The following is an 18,258-nucleotide window of genomic DNA, read 5'->3' as shown; positions in this document are numbered from 1 at the left end:
TTCCCCAAACTCTTGGAGCTCACATGTTGCTGTGAATTAATTCTGACATTCATGGTATGAGCCCTGCACACATGCCATTGCTGCCATGCCTTCTCTCTGTCGTGCACTGCATTAGCATCTGACTGTCATTTGATGTCAGAAGACTGCTACATCTGCCAGCACTACAAAGCCACTGCTGTCTGTGCTGCAACTGCACAGCTCAGAATGTGCTTCCACTTGTTTAATAACATGGTTTTCTTGCAAATAGCAAGACATGAGGAATTAGATTTCATGACCAAAGACAGTTAATGTAAATTCCATTTTACTTTAATCAATATTTACCAGTAAAGCAAGGAAATCCCTCACACAAATAGCTACTGTACACTGATTTGTTTCTGTATGCTTTAAATGGCTTCAATATCTTTATTTTCTCATACAGCAAAAAGTCCTCCTGATAGTACTCCAAGAAGGCCTGTTTTATCTGTCAGTGCAAGAAAAATTAAAGATAACGCAGCAGACTGGCATAATTTAATGATGAAATGGGAGAGACTGAACGATAATGGATTTACTACAGCAAACAAAATAGTCAACATGAGGATCAGTGAGCAGTAAGTATGCTAATACACACGAATTAAGATAGCATAAAGATTGCTTTTATTGAGAGATTAATCTGCTTTCTTCACTAGAAAGTTCTTTTGGGGGATGGGAAAAGAACATGTCACAGTGGATAAGCTAGCTCTTAGATCAAACTCAGGAGTTGCATTTTTTTTGGTTACATAAATTATTTACATTCAAATAATGTCTCATATAGTAATGATATTTGCAAGAACTGGTAAATCTTTATTTTACATAGTCAAATGTAACATATTTTTAATACTTACATAATGTACCAAGTTAAAATCTAATTTTATAAATCTCAGCCCATGTGAGTTCCCTTATTCTCTTGCATGTTTTACAGTGAAGCGTAAAAAACCTCAAGTCAAAAGTTCAGAAGATTTTAAGGAAGAATCAGTGATTTGTACAGATAAAAAGTTTTAATGGTGACAACTTACAACAAAATCAACAAAAGTACCACACCACAACCACCTTAAAAAACCCACAGAAAAACTGAAAAAAACCCACTTTGGTAGAGCTTTTATTTTCATGCTTTAATGAAAAACCTTAACTAACAGGGCTGTGAGCAGCTTCTACAGACTCCTGACAGCTGAAGAGGGTTTGTCTGACAGGGTTCTGGCAGGTACAAGCTGAGGAATATTTTGCTGTAATGGTGCCAGATGTTGCTTTTGCTCTTTAGCAGCTCTCTCTCTCTCCAGTCTGAGTTTACAGCTGGTGTGAGTCTGCCAGACAGGGCAGGTGTCTGCACACCGGCTGCTCTGGGGTCACAGATAAATGTCTTGGCTTAAATTTGCACAAAGGTGAGTTTGTGGTGAGGCTCCAGATTGTCCTGTGGAGTAGCTGAAGCCTGAACATACCTTGTTGGTGATGAGAGAACAACCTCCAGCACAGGGGCAGGGTAAAGAGGGAAAAAGTGTTATCTTAACACCTGCAAATGTTTTTTTCAAGCACATGTTCTAAGGTACAGTGGTTCTGTTTTTCTCTGAAGATAGTGGTACTAGCCCCATTTGCCCACATGGCCAGCTATGGTTTGTGCTGTTTTTATGTAGGAATTCTCATGAACAGCCTGTGAGTGAGAGATTTTATAGGATCAGACCACAGAGATTTTAAATCTGTGCTGCTCAAGTAAACCTATGTGTAGTTGTTTACGCTGCCTCATGTTTCTGTTTTAGATTTCAAGACAACAAACTGGAGATAGCATGTGATAACAGTGCCACAGAACCCGAAAAACCAACCCCAAAATACAATGAAGAGCTGGACAATTGCTGTGCAGAATTACTTGAGACCTTAAAGCAAATGGTAATACTGATTTTTCAGACTTAGTCAATATGAATCAATTCTAAATGTGCTCAAGTAACAAGGAAATGTCCCAAAGTATTTATTGTAGACAGAAAATTGTGATTTTCATTCATAGTTCTTTGGTTTCAAATCTGAATAACTATAAATCCAGAGTTATTCATTTATTTGATTGATTGGTAAATTTCAAAGTTGGTTTCACATCTTCTGTCAGCTTATAGTTCTAGTCCCCCGTTTAAAAAGTGATGTGGAAACAAATTGTACAAAGAATGCATTCCAAAGCTGCACCTGTTTTCTGTTTCTCATCCTGGATATCCCCTCTGTTTAGAACAAAAGAAACAGCAAAGCATAAGGCAGTGCTCTACCTGCCATCATATCCTTGCAGCTGTCTTTGATCAGACATAATGCAGTCATACTTTTAGCCTTCCTGCCTGTATTTGCTGTGCAGATCTCCTTCTCTGGAGAGTGGCGTAAGATAATTATGTAACCCAACATTTTTCCTGGATACCTGGCTAGGAATTAATGTCACCTGTCACTCTGACAGGAAGCAAACATTTTTTTTTTCTGCCAGATACTGTAATTTAAAGTTCTTATTAAAAATAACTTTTACAGCCTTTTGCCAAAGTGGAGGCCCATTAAAAGAATGGTAGATCTAGTTTTTTTTATAGATAGAATACAGACCTCCAGTATTTAGAAAAAGCAGGAAACTGGCTAGACTTCCCTCAGATTTTTTTCTGTGGGGAAAATATTTGGGTATTTTTTTTCCTTCATGTATTCTTGTATTCAGACTACAAATGCGTTGATAAAGTTTTTACTCTTCCTGAGGAACAGGAGTCTAAGCAGTCAGTGTTAGATTGGATACTAAACATAGCTACTATGACCTAATTTATTTTTCATTCCTTAGGAGTTTATACAAGCTGACAGGTTCATAGATAAATCTGTGGTTTAGCTGCTTGATGTGAAGATACTGCCTGCAAGCTTCTTTTTGGTGTAAATAACCATACCCAAATGCACAAAGTCAGATGAACATGAAGGAAGTGGATGGAATTACCTATTTTTTGAAGCAAGCTGTTAGATCACCCTAGATACATTGTCAATAGTAGCTTGAGCTGCTTTTCTCACCTGCTGCTGATCTTTTGAAATTAAAGTCATCTTGATATGGTAATGTACAAAAAGATCTTGATAGGGCTTGTGCTGTACTGGTGTGATGTTTTTCCCCACTGCTAAATTGCTATAGGAAAACTAAGGAGGTGAAAAAGTGAGAGGGCTTTAGTATATTTCTACATGTGGGAAACAAAAGAATGTCCAAAACAGAGTCATATCTGCAGTGTTCAAAATTTCCGTGTATCTCATATTAAGTCTTTATATAGATTCCAGTTTTGATTCCTGTCTGGAGTTAAAAAAATGTGAGTTAGAAATGTCATTATTAAATAGCTTTAATAAATAGCATGATTTCAAAAAATGCTTAAGCTTATGGTAGCCTAATATTCCTGAGATATTCATTAACGTTCCATGTTCATAATTTTCAGACAAAAATACAACTGAAAATGGAAAGGCTTACTTCAACTACTAAAGCAATCTGTGACTTGGAAACATTCCACCATGGAGCTGGGAATTGCAAGGCTCCCTTCTTTCATACATGGCCCACATCATACTTCTGTAAGTAAAATATTGATTATCTTAGCTAATTACATTGTCTCATCAGTGTCATCCAATTTATGACTGAAAAATAAGCTCTCTTATCTGGATGTCTTGCCTGAGAGGGAGAGAGTGCTGTCTCCTTTACAATTGACTAATCAATAAACACATGAATGCATCACTTGGTTTAGAGTTACTGCTGATGACTGCCAAGCATTGTCTGACATGCAACAATTACAGCATAGAACTAAATTTGTCAGCAGCTTACAGTGTCCAAGCTGCAACAGCCACATCCTCTGCAGGCAGGGATGAATTTGCAACTTGCTGGTGTTAAGCTGCAGGCTTAACTACTTGACTTGTCTCTTGACATTGAAATTAAATCCTTGAATGAACAAGCAAGCTATACCTCAGTTAGTTCTCAAGCAGCCAAAGAAAAATACCTCTGATCTCAGTGTCAGTCAAGACAAGTAAAGAAATGTTACACTCTACTGTTAATTCTTTTAGCACTCACTTGATGGCAAAAGGTACTGCCTCCCAACTGGTATTACCCCAGTTTTAAAACTGTCTGAATTCAAGAGAAGCCTGATTGCATGCAAAGCAACTGTCTTCTTTGTGAAAATCATACCTTTGTGAAGCTCTGCCTCTTAATTCACTACCACAGTTTAGAAGGAATCTTAATGTATTAGTTTCTGCCATCCTCAAAGAAAAAGAATGACAAAGACAACTGCTGTCAAAACACCCATTGTGACTGAATCATTTAGTGATGCTGTCTACACCATGAAAGACTAAATCCTTCTGAAGGCAGTGATAGTTCAGGCTAAGTTTGAAGCACAAGCTCAGTCTCTCTTTAAAAATACTTTGTTTGGTTATTTTTTAGAAATTCAAACAGTGAAAGATTACTGATGCATTTTAACCTCCCTACCAGTTTTACTAACATAACTAGTAACAGTTTTTATAATAAATGCTTCAGTTTTGTTCTGTTGGGGCTTTTTTATTGATGGTTTTCACTAGTGGTATTACTTAGTGGTGATCATGCATTGCTGAAGTGCTTCACAGCATGTGAGGGCATCCTTAAGATTAGCTAAAATCAAGAACAATTCTAAAATGTGAAGCTTGTATTGCAGGACAGCATTACCAAATTTTAAAATCAAATTTCAGTTCTTTGAGGAATAAACTGATTATTTTACAGTAAGTCCTGAGAACCAATACCTCTGCTTATTCTATAATTAAATGTGGACTCGTGTCAAAATCAGAAGTGTGTAAAATACATCCCAAAGCTGAGGAAATTGTTAAGCATTTTATATTCTAATGTAAAAATATCTTTAATGCTGTAAAAAAAAGATAGCTACAATTGGGGAATAGCTTATGTAAGTTAGGGTTCTTTTATGATCCATGTATTACAAGTATAATTTATCTTTTAGAGAATTGCTAGAGTGTTCTGGTCAATGTGCTTGGTTTTTGAATCCATTTCAGATGAGGTTTGTCTGAAGCTGTCTGAAATGTACAAGAAGGAACTACAACTCAAGCAAACAATTGTACAAGACATTGCTCATTCTGCTGACCAGGATCTGATGATGGTGTATTTATCCTCGTGGCTGTACCAGCCTTACATTGAGAACAGCAGCATGCTGCTGCTCGAAGCCATGCTGCTGGAAACAGGACACAGGCAGTGCTAGAATTCCAAAGGTTGCATGGCTGCTTTCTAGTGATGCTAATATGAAACTGAACTGGCATGTTGCAAGGCTTACCAAGTAAGTTGATTTTTTGTAAAACTTATTAAAACTATTTTTCTCTATTCATATTCCTTACTTTGTCTCAGCTGATACTCCTTTTTCTGCTTGGGACAATCTAGTTTTGGTTGTTTTTATCTATTTTAAGGGCAACACACAGGCTACAGGTAGGAAGCTAAGTCCTCTATAGTCAGAAAGCGATAAGCACTGCTTGGTAATCTGGGGGATTCAATGCATTTAGAATCTACAGCAAAAAATGTTACTTCCTCCCAAGTCTGGACAGCCTAAAGTACCTACACAGTCCCTTTTGCCACAGAAATTCAGCACTTCTTGATCTTCCGTGGTTTGGTTTTTTTGTTGTGGGTTTTTGGGTTTTTTTTTTTCATGAATTAACAGGGCAAACGTTTTTGTAGTTCATTTTTAAGTGGAGGAAAGGAAAAACAAAAAGAAGAATCCAAAAGGATCCACATAGTTTGGTATGTGATTTTGAAACGCTGCTGCAGACAATAGTGTAAATTCTGGTTTGGTTTTGGTTCTGGTGTTGTTGGGTACATCACCCTCAAAGAGTGATCCAAGCCTGAACCAGCACCCAGGGAAGGTTTAGTACAACTCAGCATTCTACAGTCATTATATAATAAGGTCTTGTCCCTTTTAATTAACTTTTTTTTTTTTTGGTAAGAGATGTTCCATGAAAGCATCTGTGAATAAAAAAAACCTGCTTTAGTCAAGGCTGTATCCCCTCTTGTTTGCTCCCTGTCATAGGGCTCAGTGAGTTTTTCCTTGGGTTACTGGTACTGATGTCAAGTGGTTTTGGTTTGAAGGTGTCTGTCCCTCTGTACTGATAGGAAAAGCAGGGTCACTTACCTCATTAGCCCCAAGCTGAAACCTTGGGGTTAGTAAGGGAAATTCATCAGTTTCCTGCAGTAACAGGACAGACATGAATTGAAAAGTTTTCTTGAAAAGTTGTTCTGTTAACAATGAGGTTGTTTCTGGCAGCTAATAAGAGTTCTATTCTTAGCCCGCAATTCCAGCATTTAAAAAGAAATTCTGCTGTAGCTCAAGGAGAATAAAGTTAGGAACAGCTTTGTTGGGTTTTGTTATTTTTTCAGTGGAAGTGTTCCACTTAGTTTAACAGCCACCTTAATTCATCTGAGTTGGGCCAGACCTGTGTCACTATGGAAACATCTCAGTACTTCAGAAATATTTTCCAAGGAGAAAAGATTGATTCACATATAGAACTGTTCTTTTAAGATGAGAGTAGGTGTATTATATTTCCCAGCATGTGCAAATTGATAGGGAAGGCAAAATTGAAGCAAGTTTTCATTTTCTCCACAGGTGGAAATTGTAGTCTGTTCTCATTTCTTAAGAGGAAAAAAGCTCTTCAGGAAGGGGTTTTCATAGTTTTCATATTCACAGACCCTCTTGCTTATTGACTGTTGTTGGGCACTGGAAGATTACTGCAAAATCATTGCAGAGATGTTTTGTCATTCTAGCTCTAAGCAGTTGATTGTTATATTTGTAGCCCTCAAATATAATTATTAGACAGTCAGTACAAAAGAATATCATAAGGAATTGCTCACTGCAATGAAAGACTTTGAAAGACCAGCAGAAATTTGCTTTGTATGCTACCTGCACTTACAAGGTAGGTTTGTATCCTCTGGCAATTACCACCTCCTCAAAAAAGAGGGGAAAAAACCCCAAAACAAACAGTAAGTCATTAATAACTCATTAATGTACAGTATCTTTCACAACTACTCATAAAAGGCAATGTTTTGGATAATCAAATTCATCTTCTACTTACGCAACCACAAAAAAACAAACCAACAAACAAAAAAGCCTAACCCAACTATGCTTAAAGGGACATAGTAGAGCAGTTTATTTAGTCTGTAAATTGTCTTCTGTTTAGATTCAGTTTTAGTGTTTTTCTTCGTGGTAACAATACCATGAAAAAAAAAATCAGTGTTCATACTTGATTTAAGAACAATTCTCCTGTCCTTGGCAGATTTGTCTGATTGTCCCAGTAGTAGCATCTATTCAGCAATGAGGTGACACACACATTTTAGTGTCACACTTTTCAGTAATGTCTGCTCATTTAATGCTGTTCTTTTTCACCTGCTAAACTTTTTGAAAGAAAAGACAGTGCCCTGGACAAGATGCTGGTAGGAGGTCTCTACAAACTATAATCTGATCGAAGGATCGTATTGAAAGCATGACAGAAATTCAAGTAATTTGCCAAGTTTTCTCCCTGCCTAGAGCAACAGTCCCTTTGTATTATGATTAAACAGTACAAGGTAGTGTGGAGTTACTGGAAAGGCTCAAGTGTAGAACTCATAAAGGATGCATCATCTGAAAGGGGAAAAAAAGTGTAATACCACTCTAACAAAAATAAGCCATGACAGACTAAAGCAAAAAAATAATTTGGTACCTCATTAAGGAAAATTAGATCACTACTTATGCACTTGCCCATTTATGTCTATGTAACAGCAATTTTTAAAGGTGTGGCTGAACGTTAGACAAGCAACTTAAATACATTTCCAACTGTTCAGTACAAATCAGATCTTGTTTGAGGCTATTTTTGTCTCAACTCAGTGAGTGCTTATTTCAGTAAGGATCAGCTAGGCTGTCACATTGTTCCCAGAATGCACAAGTTTGTGGATTATACTTAAACCTGCTCCTTTTTCCAGGCAGATTTACATGCATCAAGTCTAGATGCTAATGAATATTCAAGATAGCTATTAAAAAGCACAGAAATGTGTTTTGTAATCTCAGTGGCACAGAAAATGCACATTTTTAATAGAGCTTTTATTTTACCCATATACAGCTTGCCAGTACACAGCACACCACTGCTGCACAGCAGTACAACTTACTGCATTTTGACATGGCTAGAGAGAAAAGGAATTACGTAACAAAAGGGAACAGTGCAAGTTTTAGGGTTGACAAGATTTCCACTTTCCACCCATCCCCAACATATAAAGCAAATAGACCAATGTTAATTCTAGAATTTTTGGTTGCAATGCTGCTAAATTTATATAAACATAAGTTATAAAAAGTACAGGGCATAGAAACAATTTACAAATAAGTTAAATTTCAATTATCTCAGGATTCACATTAGAAAAATATACATTTTATAATCAGTCTTTTCCAAAAGAAAGCTTATAGGGTTTTCTAATTTATGGCTCCAATTCACTTTGAGAGAGCAAAATATCTTCACTTTGGCCACCTGCTTCCATTGCCAGTAGTGCTTCCACCGTTTCCAAAGGTATCCCTTGGGGTGTGCGAATGTGCATTGTAGTACCATTGGAATCAGTCACAATGACAATGCCTTCTGCCTGAGACAAAACAGCAGTGTCTGGATGAGACAAGATAAGCCCATCTGAAGTCTGAATAAAAATCTGTTCGTGTCCCTGAGACAAAAAATCATGGCTCTCATCAGAAATCTCAAAAGTTACAGTTTCATCTACAGTAACTGTATTTGCCAGCTCGTGTGCTTCCTCCATCCCACAAGAATATTCACTCTGGTGTTTGAAAGCATTTTCCTGGTTCCCATGAGCAGACAGAGAGGCTCCCTGGCCAGGGTTCTGGTGTGACTCAGCCTGAGCACTCTGGGGGTAGTTTATTGGCACAACGTTTGTTGAAAACACCTTCTCAAGTTCCTGTATCTCATCAGTCACATCAGCATTACGGAGTTGCTCAGAATGTTCTTTAATTGCAAAATTCGGGTTTTCTTCTTGCAGCTGATGATATTTTGGACTGTGACCATTTTCTGCACTCGTTGTTAGGCCAGTGCTCTGCCTGGCCCCTGCTTGCTCCATCAGGGAGCTGTGGAGCTCAGGAGCTGCCGGTGCTCCCGCCGCGCTCCCGCTCACAAAGCGCGCCTGGACTGGCCCAGCGGAGCCACCTGCTCCCACAGGCAGCACCACTCCAGGGTGCAGCATAGATCCTTCACCTGCCAGGCCTGCTCCCTGTATCCCTGCAGGCTGGGGATACTCCAGCCTCATTTCCACAGTTTGGGAGAAGGTACCTGAATTTTCACCATCGATTCGAACTCCTGAATCAGCAAGTGAGTTATGTTCCTCTGCTGTCTGTAATGTACTTCCAGTTGTACAGCAGGTGATATGCCTCTCTTCTGAAAGCAGGATTTCTCCATTTAATGGATTAAAACCTGAAAAGGGGGAAGAAGTATTATTTTGTTGGGCAATCTAATATTGCATGCCAAAAAAACCCTATATTTCAGCAGTAGTTTTGGAGGAAAAGCTAGACTACTTCCCTGCTTTGCTTCCCCCAAATTAGCAAACCTGAAGCACCTTACAGGAGTTTCATAGAACTTCCCAATGAGAAAGTCATTATAAAAATATAAATATACAAATATTAAAATATTAAATATATATAGATAGATATTAAAATTGTGGATATATAAATAATATTTAGAATTCTTTATTTTTGAATAGTGATAGTTATCAAGTATTTCTGTATCAAGAGACCTTATATTTAGAGGCAGCATTTTTCTGCTCATCCTGAAAGCAACCTGGACTGAAAGGCAAACTCAATTTTCTTCCATCTGTCATGCAGCTAGTAACATTAAAAGATACTTTACCAGGCACAAACTTGTCAGCTGCTCACCCTCATCACTTTTAGTAAGTTGATGGAAACATTTAAACTTCTGTTTAAATTTCTGTTCCTAATCAAGCTCATCCTGAACTCAGACATGTCATCAGGTTGCTACGTATTAATTAGCTGTGCTAAGAGCCCCAGCAGCACTTTTGTCCTGTGCCAGAAAAGGTAAAAACCACAAGAAATGCAGTCTTCTACCAGGACCTGACCAGGGTGCCAAACCCTGAAAGTAGCTGGACAATAACTACTAAGCTGCAGTAGTATGAGCTGTCAGTCTTTATTATTACAGCTCAAAATGAACAAGTAAGTTGGTTTGGTTTTGGATTTTTTTTTGTTATGAAAGATACCACTGCACAAAAAAGGGACTTAACACTGCAGAGAGGACTATTTTTAACATTTTGCACTGTAGACTAGCAAACACCCTACTAGCAGGTGCAAGCAAAATGTAATTTTAAAAACTCCTAGCCCTGAAGAAAATCATAGTGCAGCAAGAAGTAAGCATGGTCATGCAGAGAGCCTTTCAGAGAAAGAAAATCTGATGGAGGGAAACAAAAATAACCATTGACTGAAAGGCATACAAAGGGCAAAAGCAAAGGCACTTAGAGCAACACCAAAACAAGGTATTTACGAAGTGCATGGTACTGATAGACATATCTTACTAGAGATTTACTTTCCTTTCACTGTTACCCTGCTAATCTGAAGGGCAGCACGATGAAACATGAAGAAGGAATAAAAAGAAAGGCAACCACCTGAAGACTGTGGTGCAAAAGGTGCCTCAATTCCAATACAAGATGTATTCCAATAATTGATACAGGACAGCCTACACCAGGTCTCCCTTTCCCCAAAGTTCCATAAAGCTCTGGTAATTCTGCTGTTGTAGCTGGCTGGGCCAAGAGGAAGGATGTGCACTGTGCTTCCTCTGCTCTCCCACAGCTGACACAAAGGTTGAGCACTCAGAGGGACAGGACAGACAGGAAGCACACAGCAGAAGACACTACTATGCTCATAAATAGTATCAATCACTGATTATCATGCATCCAGCACTGAGCTACTGCTGTCTGCATCATCTGTAACTTTTCCCTCCTCATGAGGCCTTTTCCAGTTAAACAGCTGCTTTTGAAGGACCTGGGAAACAAGAGATAAAACTACAAGACAAAAACCACAGTAGCTTGAAGAACAAAGATTTGTTCAGCTCCTCCATGAACAGAACTTGAAAATCTGAAGAAGTTACCATCTTTTTCGAACAGTGTACACAAATTCCCACTCCTTTCTTTCACTTCATCTTGACTGGCATAAGCATTGTTCACATTTTCTGTTACATCTTCTAACTTGGTCCTTTTGGCTGGTGGCAACAGTTCTTCCCCTGAGCTCTGTCAATACAAGAGATTATTAACTGCAGCCTTAGCACTTGACAATACTGGAAAAGATAACTGTGGGAACATCATGTGAATGATGATCCTTGAAAACAGGATTTACACTAAAGGTCTTCCTAAGAGGTAAGGATTTAAACACAGCCCTCACACTTCACCAAAACTCCAAAGGGACAAAACACAGCTCTCTGCTACAGCTATAAACAGACTGAAGCTCATCAACTGACTTGTCAGAAAGAAACTGTTTGCATGCCCCTCTATCCACCACCAATTAGCACAGCAATCACTTCTCCAGTGTCTGAACCTGCTGTAGGTTAGGCCATTTCCTCTAACACAGGCTGGAATCTGTGGAGCCTCCAGTTACCAGCACCTCAATTAAGTTCTTTTGTCCCTGTATCAAGGACCTGTAAGTCTTTAATATTCTGTCCTGAATGCTACCAAGTGTCTTCCCAAAGCCCATACTTAGTGTGCTAGTTCATATGCCCTGCTATGATACCACAGCAAAGACTACTTTCACAAAAGCCTTACTTTAACATGACTCAGATAATACCAGCATGATTTTGTAAGGAATAATTATGTATTTTTAAAAGTTTTAATTGGTTTTAGTTTCACTGTTAATTTTCACAAAGGTGTTCCATACCTCAGCTAAACGTTTTTGTCCCAGTACATCCACAGGCACTTGCTCACTGACCATTTTAATTACACATTGCGAATAAGGGTCTGCACCTTGCATCTTCTGTTCTCCACTGAGTATTTCTGTGATTCCTAGAGATTCAGCAACCTTCAGAAACAGATATAAGGAAAGAAGTAAAAGTTAGCCTCTCAGATCTGAATACATACATGCTGAAATACAGATCAGTTTTCTTAAAACTGAACTACAACTACATCATATCTAGCCTGACAATCACCTCAGCTCAATGCAAGTATTTAGACTCCCATGTTTTCTACCAGCCTTCACACTGACACAGGACCTTCATCTGAAGGTGTCTGTTAACAGACAAACTTGAAAGAATTATGGTTTTATATAGAATCCAGGGACAGTTACTCAGAGCAGTGTTTAATAAAGATTATTGAGGCTCTCCACCATATAAAAAACATTTAAGTTTTCTGTTTAGAGTATCTCTGTGTAGTTAAGGATTTTCCCCTTTCCTCATGTTCCACTCCTGTGCTTAATCCTTACACAGATGTGCTACCATCCAGCTTCTCAAGGCTAGGTTGTTTTGGGGTTTGGTTTGGTCTTGTTCTTTTTTAAAGAGCATCATTCTATATTAAGAATGCACATGAACACAGATGAGAAGCAAGAAAGAGGTTTCATCTGTCTTTCTAGATACAGCTCCATGAACAATCAATCTGGAGTCACTGAAATAAGTTAGCAATTTTATTAATGTAGTCACTACCTTTCATGTTTGTTAATGTGACTGTAAACTGCATAGATGCATTCAGTTTTGCCCTCATTTTGCAGTGAAATTACTTACCTCTTTAAATCAAGATCACTCATTTTAAATATAGACCCCCCCTTCCTGATCAAACATCAGGATGTACTTTGATTAGAGGTTAATGCTAAATAAACCTTGCAGTAACATGCAGCTTCATACTACTCTAGATATGCAAGGCAGGTATCAGCACTGCTAGAATTGTTTTTTATCTTTCTAGTTGTATCCACTGACATAAACTAGAATTGAAGTTTTATTATGGATTTCTTTTTCTTCTTGCTAAGTTGCTGGACTTTTCACAATAATGTCTATTTTCGCTAATTAAAAATCTTTTAATTTACCTGCACGAGAAAATTAATCATCAGAGAAAATTAAAAATGCAAGGCATCTAAAATAAAACAAGCAAACAAACCAACCAATCACAGTTCCAAACAGAGTGCTTTATTACCTTAGCATCTTTTATTTCAACAGGCTGTTGGCAATTCACAGAATCAGAATTACTGAGGTGATCATAAGCCATTTTCTTTACCATGTTATGCAAATCTTCAAACTCCCTATACACATCTGGAAAGTAAGCTTTGGCTGGATGTCCTTTTTCCACCTAGGAATAAGAGGGGAATAAAAAAGGGCTTGTTTCTCCCTCCCCTATACTTTAAAAAAAGATTAAATTAAGATCTGTCAACTGTGTTCTGTTCAACATTTTAAAATAGAAACATTCAAGTCAAAAGACTGTGGAATATTCAAAATGCCACTGAACCAGGCAGCAAAAAGCAAGGCTTTGAGTTGAGACCTACCAGAGTTTTGCCTGTGTAAGACTGAAGTGATGTGTGGAACATCTACATGCTGCACGATATTAATTTAGGAAATTCAATTATGTCTCTACAGGAATCTTTTTATGTGTACTAATGGACATATCCCTAAAATAATTTAATATTTTTACCAAAAAACTCACCTTCATCAAGAGGAATTCATACACTGTAACAAGCTTTGTAAGACGTGGGAGAGCCAGCTCCATTAAATCTTCATTATCACATTGCTGTATTAGCTGTCAAAAGCCAGAATGAGATTATTAGGAAAAAGCAGCCCACACATTATGCACCCCATTTTCAGAACATAAAATATCACTACTTTTTTTTGAAAGATAAGCTGTATGTTTAGGCAGCTTTAAGAATAGATGTAAACTAACTCCGAAATGGGGTAAGTTACAAAACCTCAGAATAGTTACTACTCCTGCACAGACAAAACTCAGTCCCACAAATGTTGCCAATTCATAGAAAGAACAGCAACCTCAGTAGCTTTAGTAGCCATAAAGGATCTATAACACACAGAAAACAAAGAACAAGTTGTGTTACTTGTGGGGATTAAAATCCCCATTCTATCCTCCTATCGTTTGTTTTGGGGTTTTTGGTTCTTTTCATTATAATTTCTTTTACTGTGTTGGAGGAGATACTACTAGTGGCTAGTAACTTTCCTTCTCCAGAAAAAGGGTAGCAAGAATATATCTACATGTCAGAAGTCCCTTTTCAAACCCAGTTCCCATTTTCCCTTTTTCCAGTATTCTGCTGGAAGTATTTTTTTCTTAAAAGACAACGTTTTCTTCTTAGAACCCATCAAAGGCTTTCATCTTGTCCATACATGAGGATGTAAAAGAAAAAAAAATCTTTTTTGAAAATGATTCATTGAAAATAAGTGATTAATAAAAAAAGGGGGTGGGGGAAATTGGGGTGGGGTAAAAATACTTGCAAAGTAATTGCAGAAGAGAACCATACCTCTTTTAACCTAGCTTTTCTTCTGAATACATTTTGTTCTGCTGACACACTACTAAGTGACTTTGAAGGGGACTGACCAGGTCTGCTAAGCCTTCCAGAACACCTGGACCTTCCACCCATCCTGGGCTGACCACGTCTCTTTGGTCGTCTGGGTCTTCCAGGTCCTTTTGGGGTTACAGGACCCCGGCGTCCCAAACTGGTTTCATTTGGTTGTTCTGCCAGCAAGTATCTGCCTTCCTCACACTCTGATGCCTTAATTAAAAGGAAAAGTGTTTATTCACCATTTTAAACAGTTTTGAGGAAGACAGTTTTAAAATTAAGTTTGTCATCTATGCAAACAATAAATAGCATGTTAAAAAATGCAAAGCTGGATACAAGCATAACTTGCCAAGAATGTTGTGGAATAAATCCAACACATGAGTAAGACTGCTACTTCTGCATCACATATATGCCATTATTTGCAAAATTAGCATTTTTGAACCACAAGATGTCATACAAAATAAAAGGATTAAATAAACATAATGAAAGAGAGGTGGGTTAAATACATTTAATATTTTGAAATAAAAGATATCCTCTTTAGATAAAGAGGTTGTAGAAATAAAACTTAATTAGCAGTAAAGCATACTCAAAGAATAATTTGGGTTTCATTGTAACTATGTCAAAGCATGAAGACTTTATAAGAAAGGCAAAAACTCTGACACCATGAACAGTGACAATCCCAGTAATTAAATTCCAAAATGTACTGCCCAGTTACCACATTTCAAAATCCTGTCTTCCCTAGGAATACACCTAGGAAGCAGCTTCTAAGATCATACAGAAAGTCAAAGTACCTTTTCTATGTTTAAGTTATGATGATCATTTCAGTGTAAAACTTTTTAACTGTTCAAAGCAGTGACTTCATACTTAGGCATCTTCCCCTTCCAAGCTAGAATTTCTAGGAATGTTCCAGCATCTTTCAAGAAATTAGTTTATAATAGTACTGAGGTACATCAGGCTTCTTTGCATAATCTGTACATTTGCATCCCAACATTCAGTAACTCCCTACTATTCTACTGATTAGGAAAGCTCTATAAATGGCAAATTTATGTCAGTTCTATCCAGGGATTAAATTACTAAATTAGTTCTAAATTTGACACAGGATTAGGGGTTGAGCATGGGGATCTTGATTGGCTTCCTGTCTGTATCAAACTACAATAATTCAGAGAGCAGACTTCAGTACTCTGCAATTCTCTTTTTCCAGAGATGACAACTGAGTGTAGAGGATGAGGGAAGGTTTTTTGCTGTAAATTTTCACTTTCCTGAGAACAACTTCACGATTACAAAGACAAGTAATAACTGTGACACCCCTACATCTAAACAAGTACTTTATCCTAACCAGCAGCTGCATCAGTTGCAAAATGTTGAGTGTGATTTCAATATTAAAAGAGAAACTTTTCTTTGAAGTGACCAGCTTAGAACATCACAGGAAAAAATTTGCAGCTGAGGCAGCTTCTACCCTAGAGGGTGGAATTTCACCAGTGTTTGGTGTGCAGAGTTTCAAAGCCTCACTTTGAAAACCTGCTCTAGGAAAAGTTGTAGTTCACTGCTGTGTTCCAAATAAGAGATTTTTCTGTGATGACATTATTTCAGCAACAGAAAATGAGAGCAGATGATGTGTTGCTGTCATGCTAAAGGCTGTAACTGAACAACAGTGTTCTTATCCAAATGCAGAGAAGAATGTCATTTATGCAGACAAGGTGAAAACTCTATGTCAGAAACACAGTAAGAAATGAGCACTCAGTGAACATTTAGTTTTATGTGTCTGTGCAAGAGTACTATTGCTGCAGCACTGCAAGAGACAATTTGATTTTTAAAGGACTTCAGTGGGAAATTTGCCTAATGTAGTCTATCAGTGGATATTTCTGAGCAGTACAAGACTGTGCAGCTATAGAACTGCCATTCTACTTTCCACAGAACTGACAGGTTTTCTAAGTAACACTTTACCTGTTCTCCAGCCTTTGAATCAACAGTTTCTTCCAGACTGGTAGCTAGTGCTTTTTCATGACTTAAAGTGACAGCAATTGAATCCAAATGTGCTGGACTCATCATTTCCTCTTCCACAAATATACTTCCATTAGGCTTATTTAGAGGTATTTTCTGAGGTGAAGGCTCCAGCTGTCCATGGTCTGGGTTAAGTTTATAATGTCTTGCTAATCCTCCTTTTCCTATGTAAGATTTTTCACAAGTCTGACATTTAAATGTCTTGGGTTTCAGATTATAATTTGAAGAACTGAATAATGCATCCTTTCCCTTCACCTTTCCTTCTTCATCATCTTCTATACTCAGCTCAGAGTAGTCATCAGAATCAGACTGATGACCATCAGCCAAATCCTCCATTTTGATGAATTTATAATCTTTAGCTTTGTATTTGGGGGGCCGTGAAATCCGTCCAGAACGAGTTTTCACCTTCAAGGATTTCTTTAACTTGTCATCCTTTTGCTTTTTTTCAAGGCTTGGTGTACTTGCTGAACTGGCTGCAGCCACGGTAGGTTTTGGAGACCTTGAAGCTGATGCTGTGGCACAAGAAGCCCTCTGTCCATTCACCATCTTGGATGGGGGAATCTTGTCCCCAGACACTGACCCGTGAGATGGGAAAGGCCTCTGCATAAGCAACTGAACCGGAGACTCAGAAGAACTATGCAGGAGTAGCTGCTGCTGCTCAGTTCCTGAAACAGGCTGTATCCTAATTATCTGGGGATTAATAATGCCAACTCCTGGTATGCTGGATTTCCTACCAACTGGCTGACTCAGTGTTATAGTTTTGTTCTGGATTGGTGCCAATGATGTCATTGGCCCTTCAGTTTCCTTCATCTGTCCTGGCTGAACTTGGACACAAATGGCTTCCAGCTGCTTTTGTGGAAAAAAGGAAGAGTTGCAGTTACACAAATACAGTATTAATAAATAAGTACAAGACTTATTGAGATAATACACACATTTACTTAAAGCAAAGCATGAAGAAATCACTGCACATCATTAACTTTCCATCTTAATGCATCAAAGCAGATTCCCTTCCTTCAAGCTATGGGTTTTCCAGCACATTTTCTGCTGTGACTGCGGTTCAAGTAAAGCACGTGAAGTTTGCTCTGAGGCCATGTCACAGCTTTGTTTCCTGCTAGCAGGCCTGTCTGGAGTAGCAGAGTCAATGCCATCACCAAGGCATGTTCATAACCTTCAGCAAACCCCACACACGGGAAAACTACAGTCTGCTACATGACACAGGCCAAATACCCAGTCCGGCACATCCTATAATGTGTGTTCAGTTCACAAAAACTTTGTGGTGATGAGTCACAGAATCAGACGCTACTGTTCATCTCCCTCACAGTTTCTCTGCCTCATCCAAATTTCTGCTTCAGTTCAAATCAATCACTTCACAACCTACACCCCAAAGGTGGGTTGAAAGCCCAGGGACCTGCAACAAGCATGCAGTAACTTCCTGTGCATCACCACTTAACCACTAGGAAACAGCTCTTCTAAGCTGTTCTTGGCTGCACGTGTGGTCACACCGAAATACTGACCACAGCAGCTATTAGCTACATTCAAACACGGAATTTCCTAAACCACATTGAAACCTGTGCCTTTGAGCTATGGGAGTGGAGTCTACACCCGAGGGCAGGTGTGATTGAGGAGAACGGCAACCAAAAAAAAAAAATTATTAGAAAGGATTAACCCCGCCGGAGCCCTGGCTTTCATCACCAACGGAGCGCCGCAGCCTCCCTCCCCCCAGCCCCGGGGTTACCTTCTGCGGGAGGAGGCGGGCGGCCGCGGCCCTGCCCTGCTG

At 38.5% G+C, this 18,258-nt stretch overlaps 2 protein-coding genes across 2 annotated transcripts; one reads left to right on the top strand and one right to left on the bottom strand.

Annotated features, from left to right (window-relative positions):
- The first annotated feature begins 387 nt into the window (after nucleotides 1-387).
- CINP (cyclin dependent kinase 2 interacting protein) lies at nucleotides 388-5,336 on the top strand. The gene is made up of 4 exons (XM_031066183.1): nucleotides 388-587; nucleotides 1,767-1,893; nucleotides 3,420-3,549; nucleotides 5,002-5,336. The coding sequence occupies exons 1-4, from the start codon at nucleotides 388-390 to the stop codon at nucleotides 5,202-5,204; spliced, it is 660 nt and encodes a 219-aa protein (XP_030922043.1). The 3' UTR covers nucleotides 5,205-5,336.
- A 2,715-nt stretch (nucleotides 5,337-8,051) lies between these two features.
- ZNF839 (zinc finger protein 839) lies at nucleotides 8,052-18,252 on the bottom strand. The gene is made up of 8 exons (XM_005417895.2): nucleotides 18,217-18,252; nucleotides 16,425-17,330; nucleotides 14,442-14,693; nucleotides 13,625-13,717; nucleotides 13,121-13,273; nucleotides 11,880-12,020; nucleotides 11,101-11,239; nucleotides 8,052-9,420 (listed from the first exon to the last, which is right to left on the bottom strand). The coding sequence occupies exons 2-8, from the start codon at nucleotides 17,289-17,291 to the stop codon at nucleotides 8,429-8,431; spliced, it is 2,637 nt and encodes an 878-aa protein (XP_005417952.1). The 5' UTR covers nucleotides 17,292-17,330; nucleotides 18,217-18,252; the 3' UTR covers nucleotides 8,052-8,428.
- Nucleotides 18,253-18,258: the final 6 nt, after the last annotated feature.

The sequence above is a fragment of the Geospiza fortis genome, unplaced genomic scaffold (assembly GCF_000277835.1).
Source record: "Geospiza fortis unplaced genomic scaffold, GeoFor_1.0 scaffold23, whole genome shotgun sequence".
Classification (NCBI taxonomy): domain Eukaryota; kingdom Metazoa; phylum Chordata; class Aves; order Passeriformes; family Thraupidae; genus Geospiza; species Geospiza fortis.
This window is presented reverse-complemented; position numbering and strand designations above follow the sequence as displayed.

What these genes read in the sequence shown, in the direction of transcription:
- CINP (XM_031066183.1), top strand. Translation starts at nt 388, where the DNA reads ATGGCTTCAATATCTTTATTTTCTCATACAGCAAAAAGTCCTCCTGAT. An exon ending in AACATGAGGATCAGTGAGCA is followed by an intron (nt 588 to 1,766) that starts GTAAGTATGCTA and finishes TTTCTGTTTTAG; the next exon opens with ATTTCAAGACAACAAACTGG. An exon ending in TTGAGACCTTAAAGCAAATG is followed by an intron (nt 1,894 to 3,419) that starts GTAATACTGATT and finishes CATAATTTTCAG; the next exon opens with ACAAAAATACAACTGAAAAT.
- ZNF839 (XM_005417895.2), bottom strand. Translation starts at nt 17,291, where the DNA reads ATGAAGGAAACTGAAGGGCCAATGACATCATTGGCACCAATCCAGAAC. An exon ending in ATGAATTCCTCTTGATGAAG is followed by an intron (nt 13,274 to 13,624) that starts GTGAGTTTTTTG and finishes TCTTATTCCTAG; the next exon opens with GTGGAAAAAGGACATCCAGC. An exon ending in TACACTGTTCGAAAAAGATG is followed by an intron (nt 9,421 to 11,100) that starts GTAACTTCTTCA and finishes CCCCCTTTTCAG; the next exon opens with GTTTTAATCCATTAAATGGA.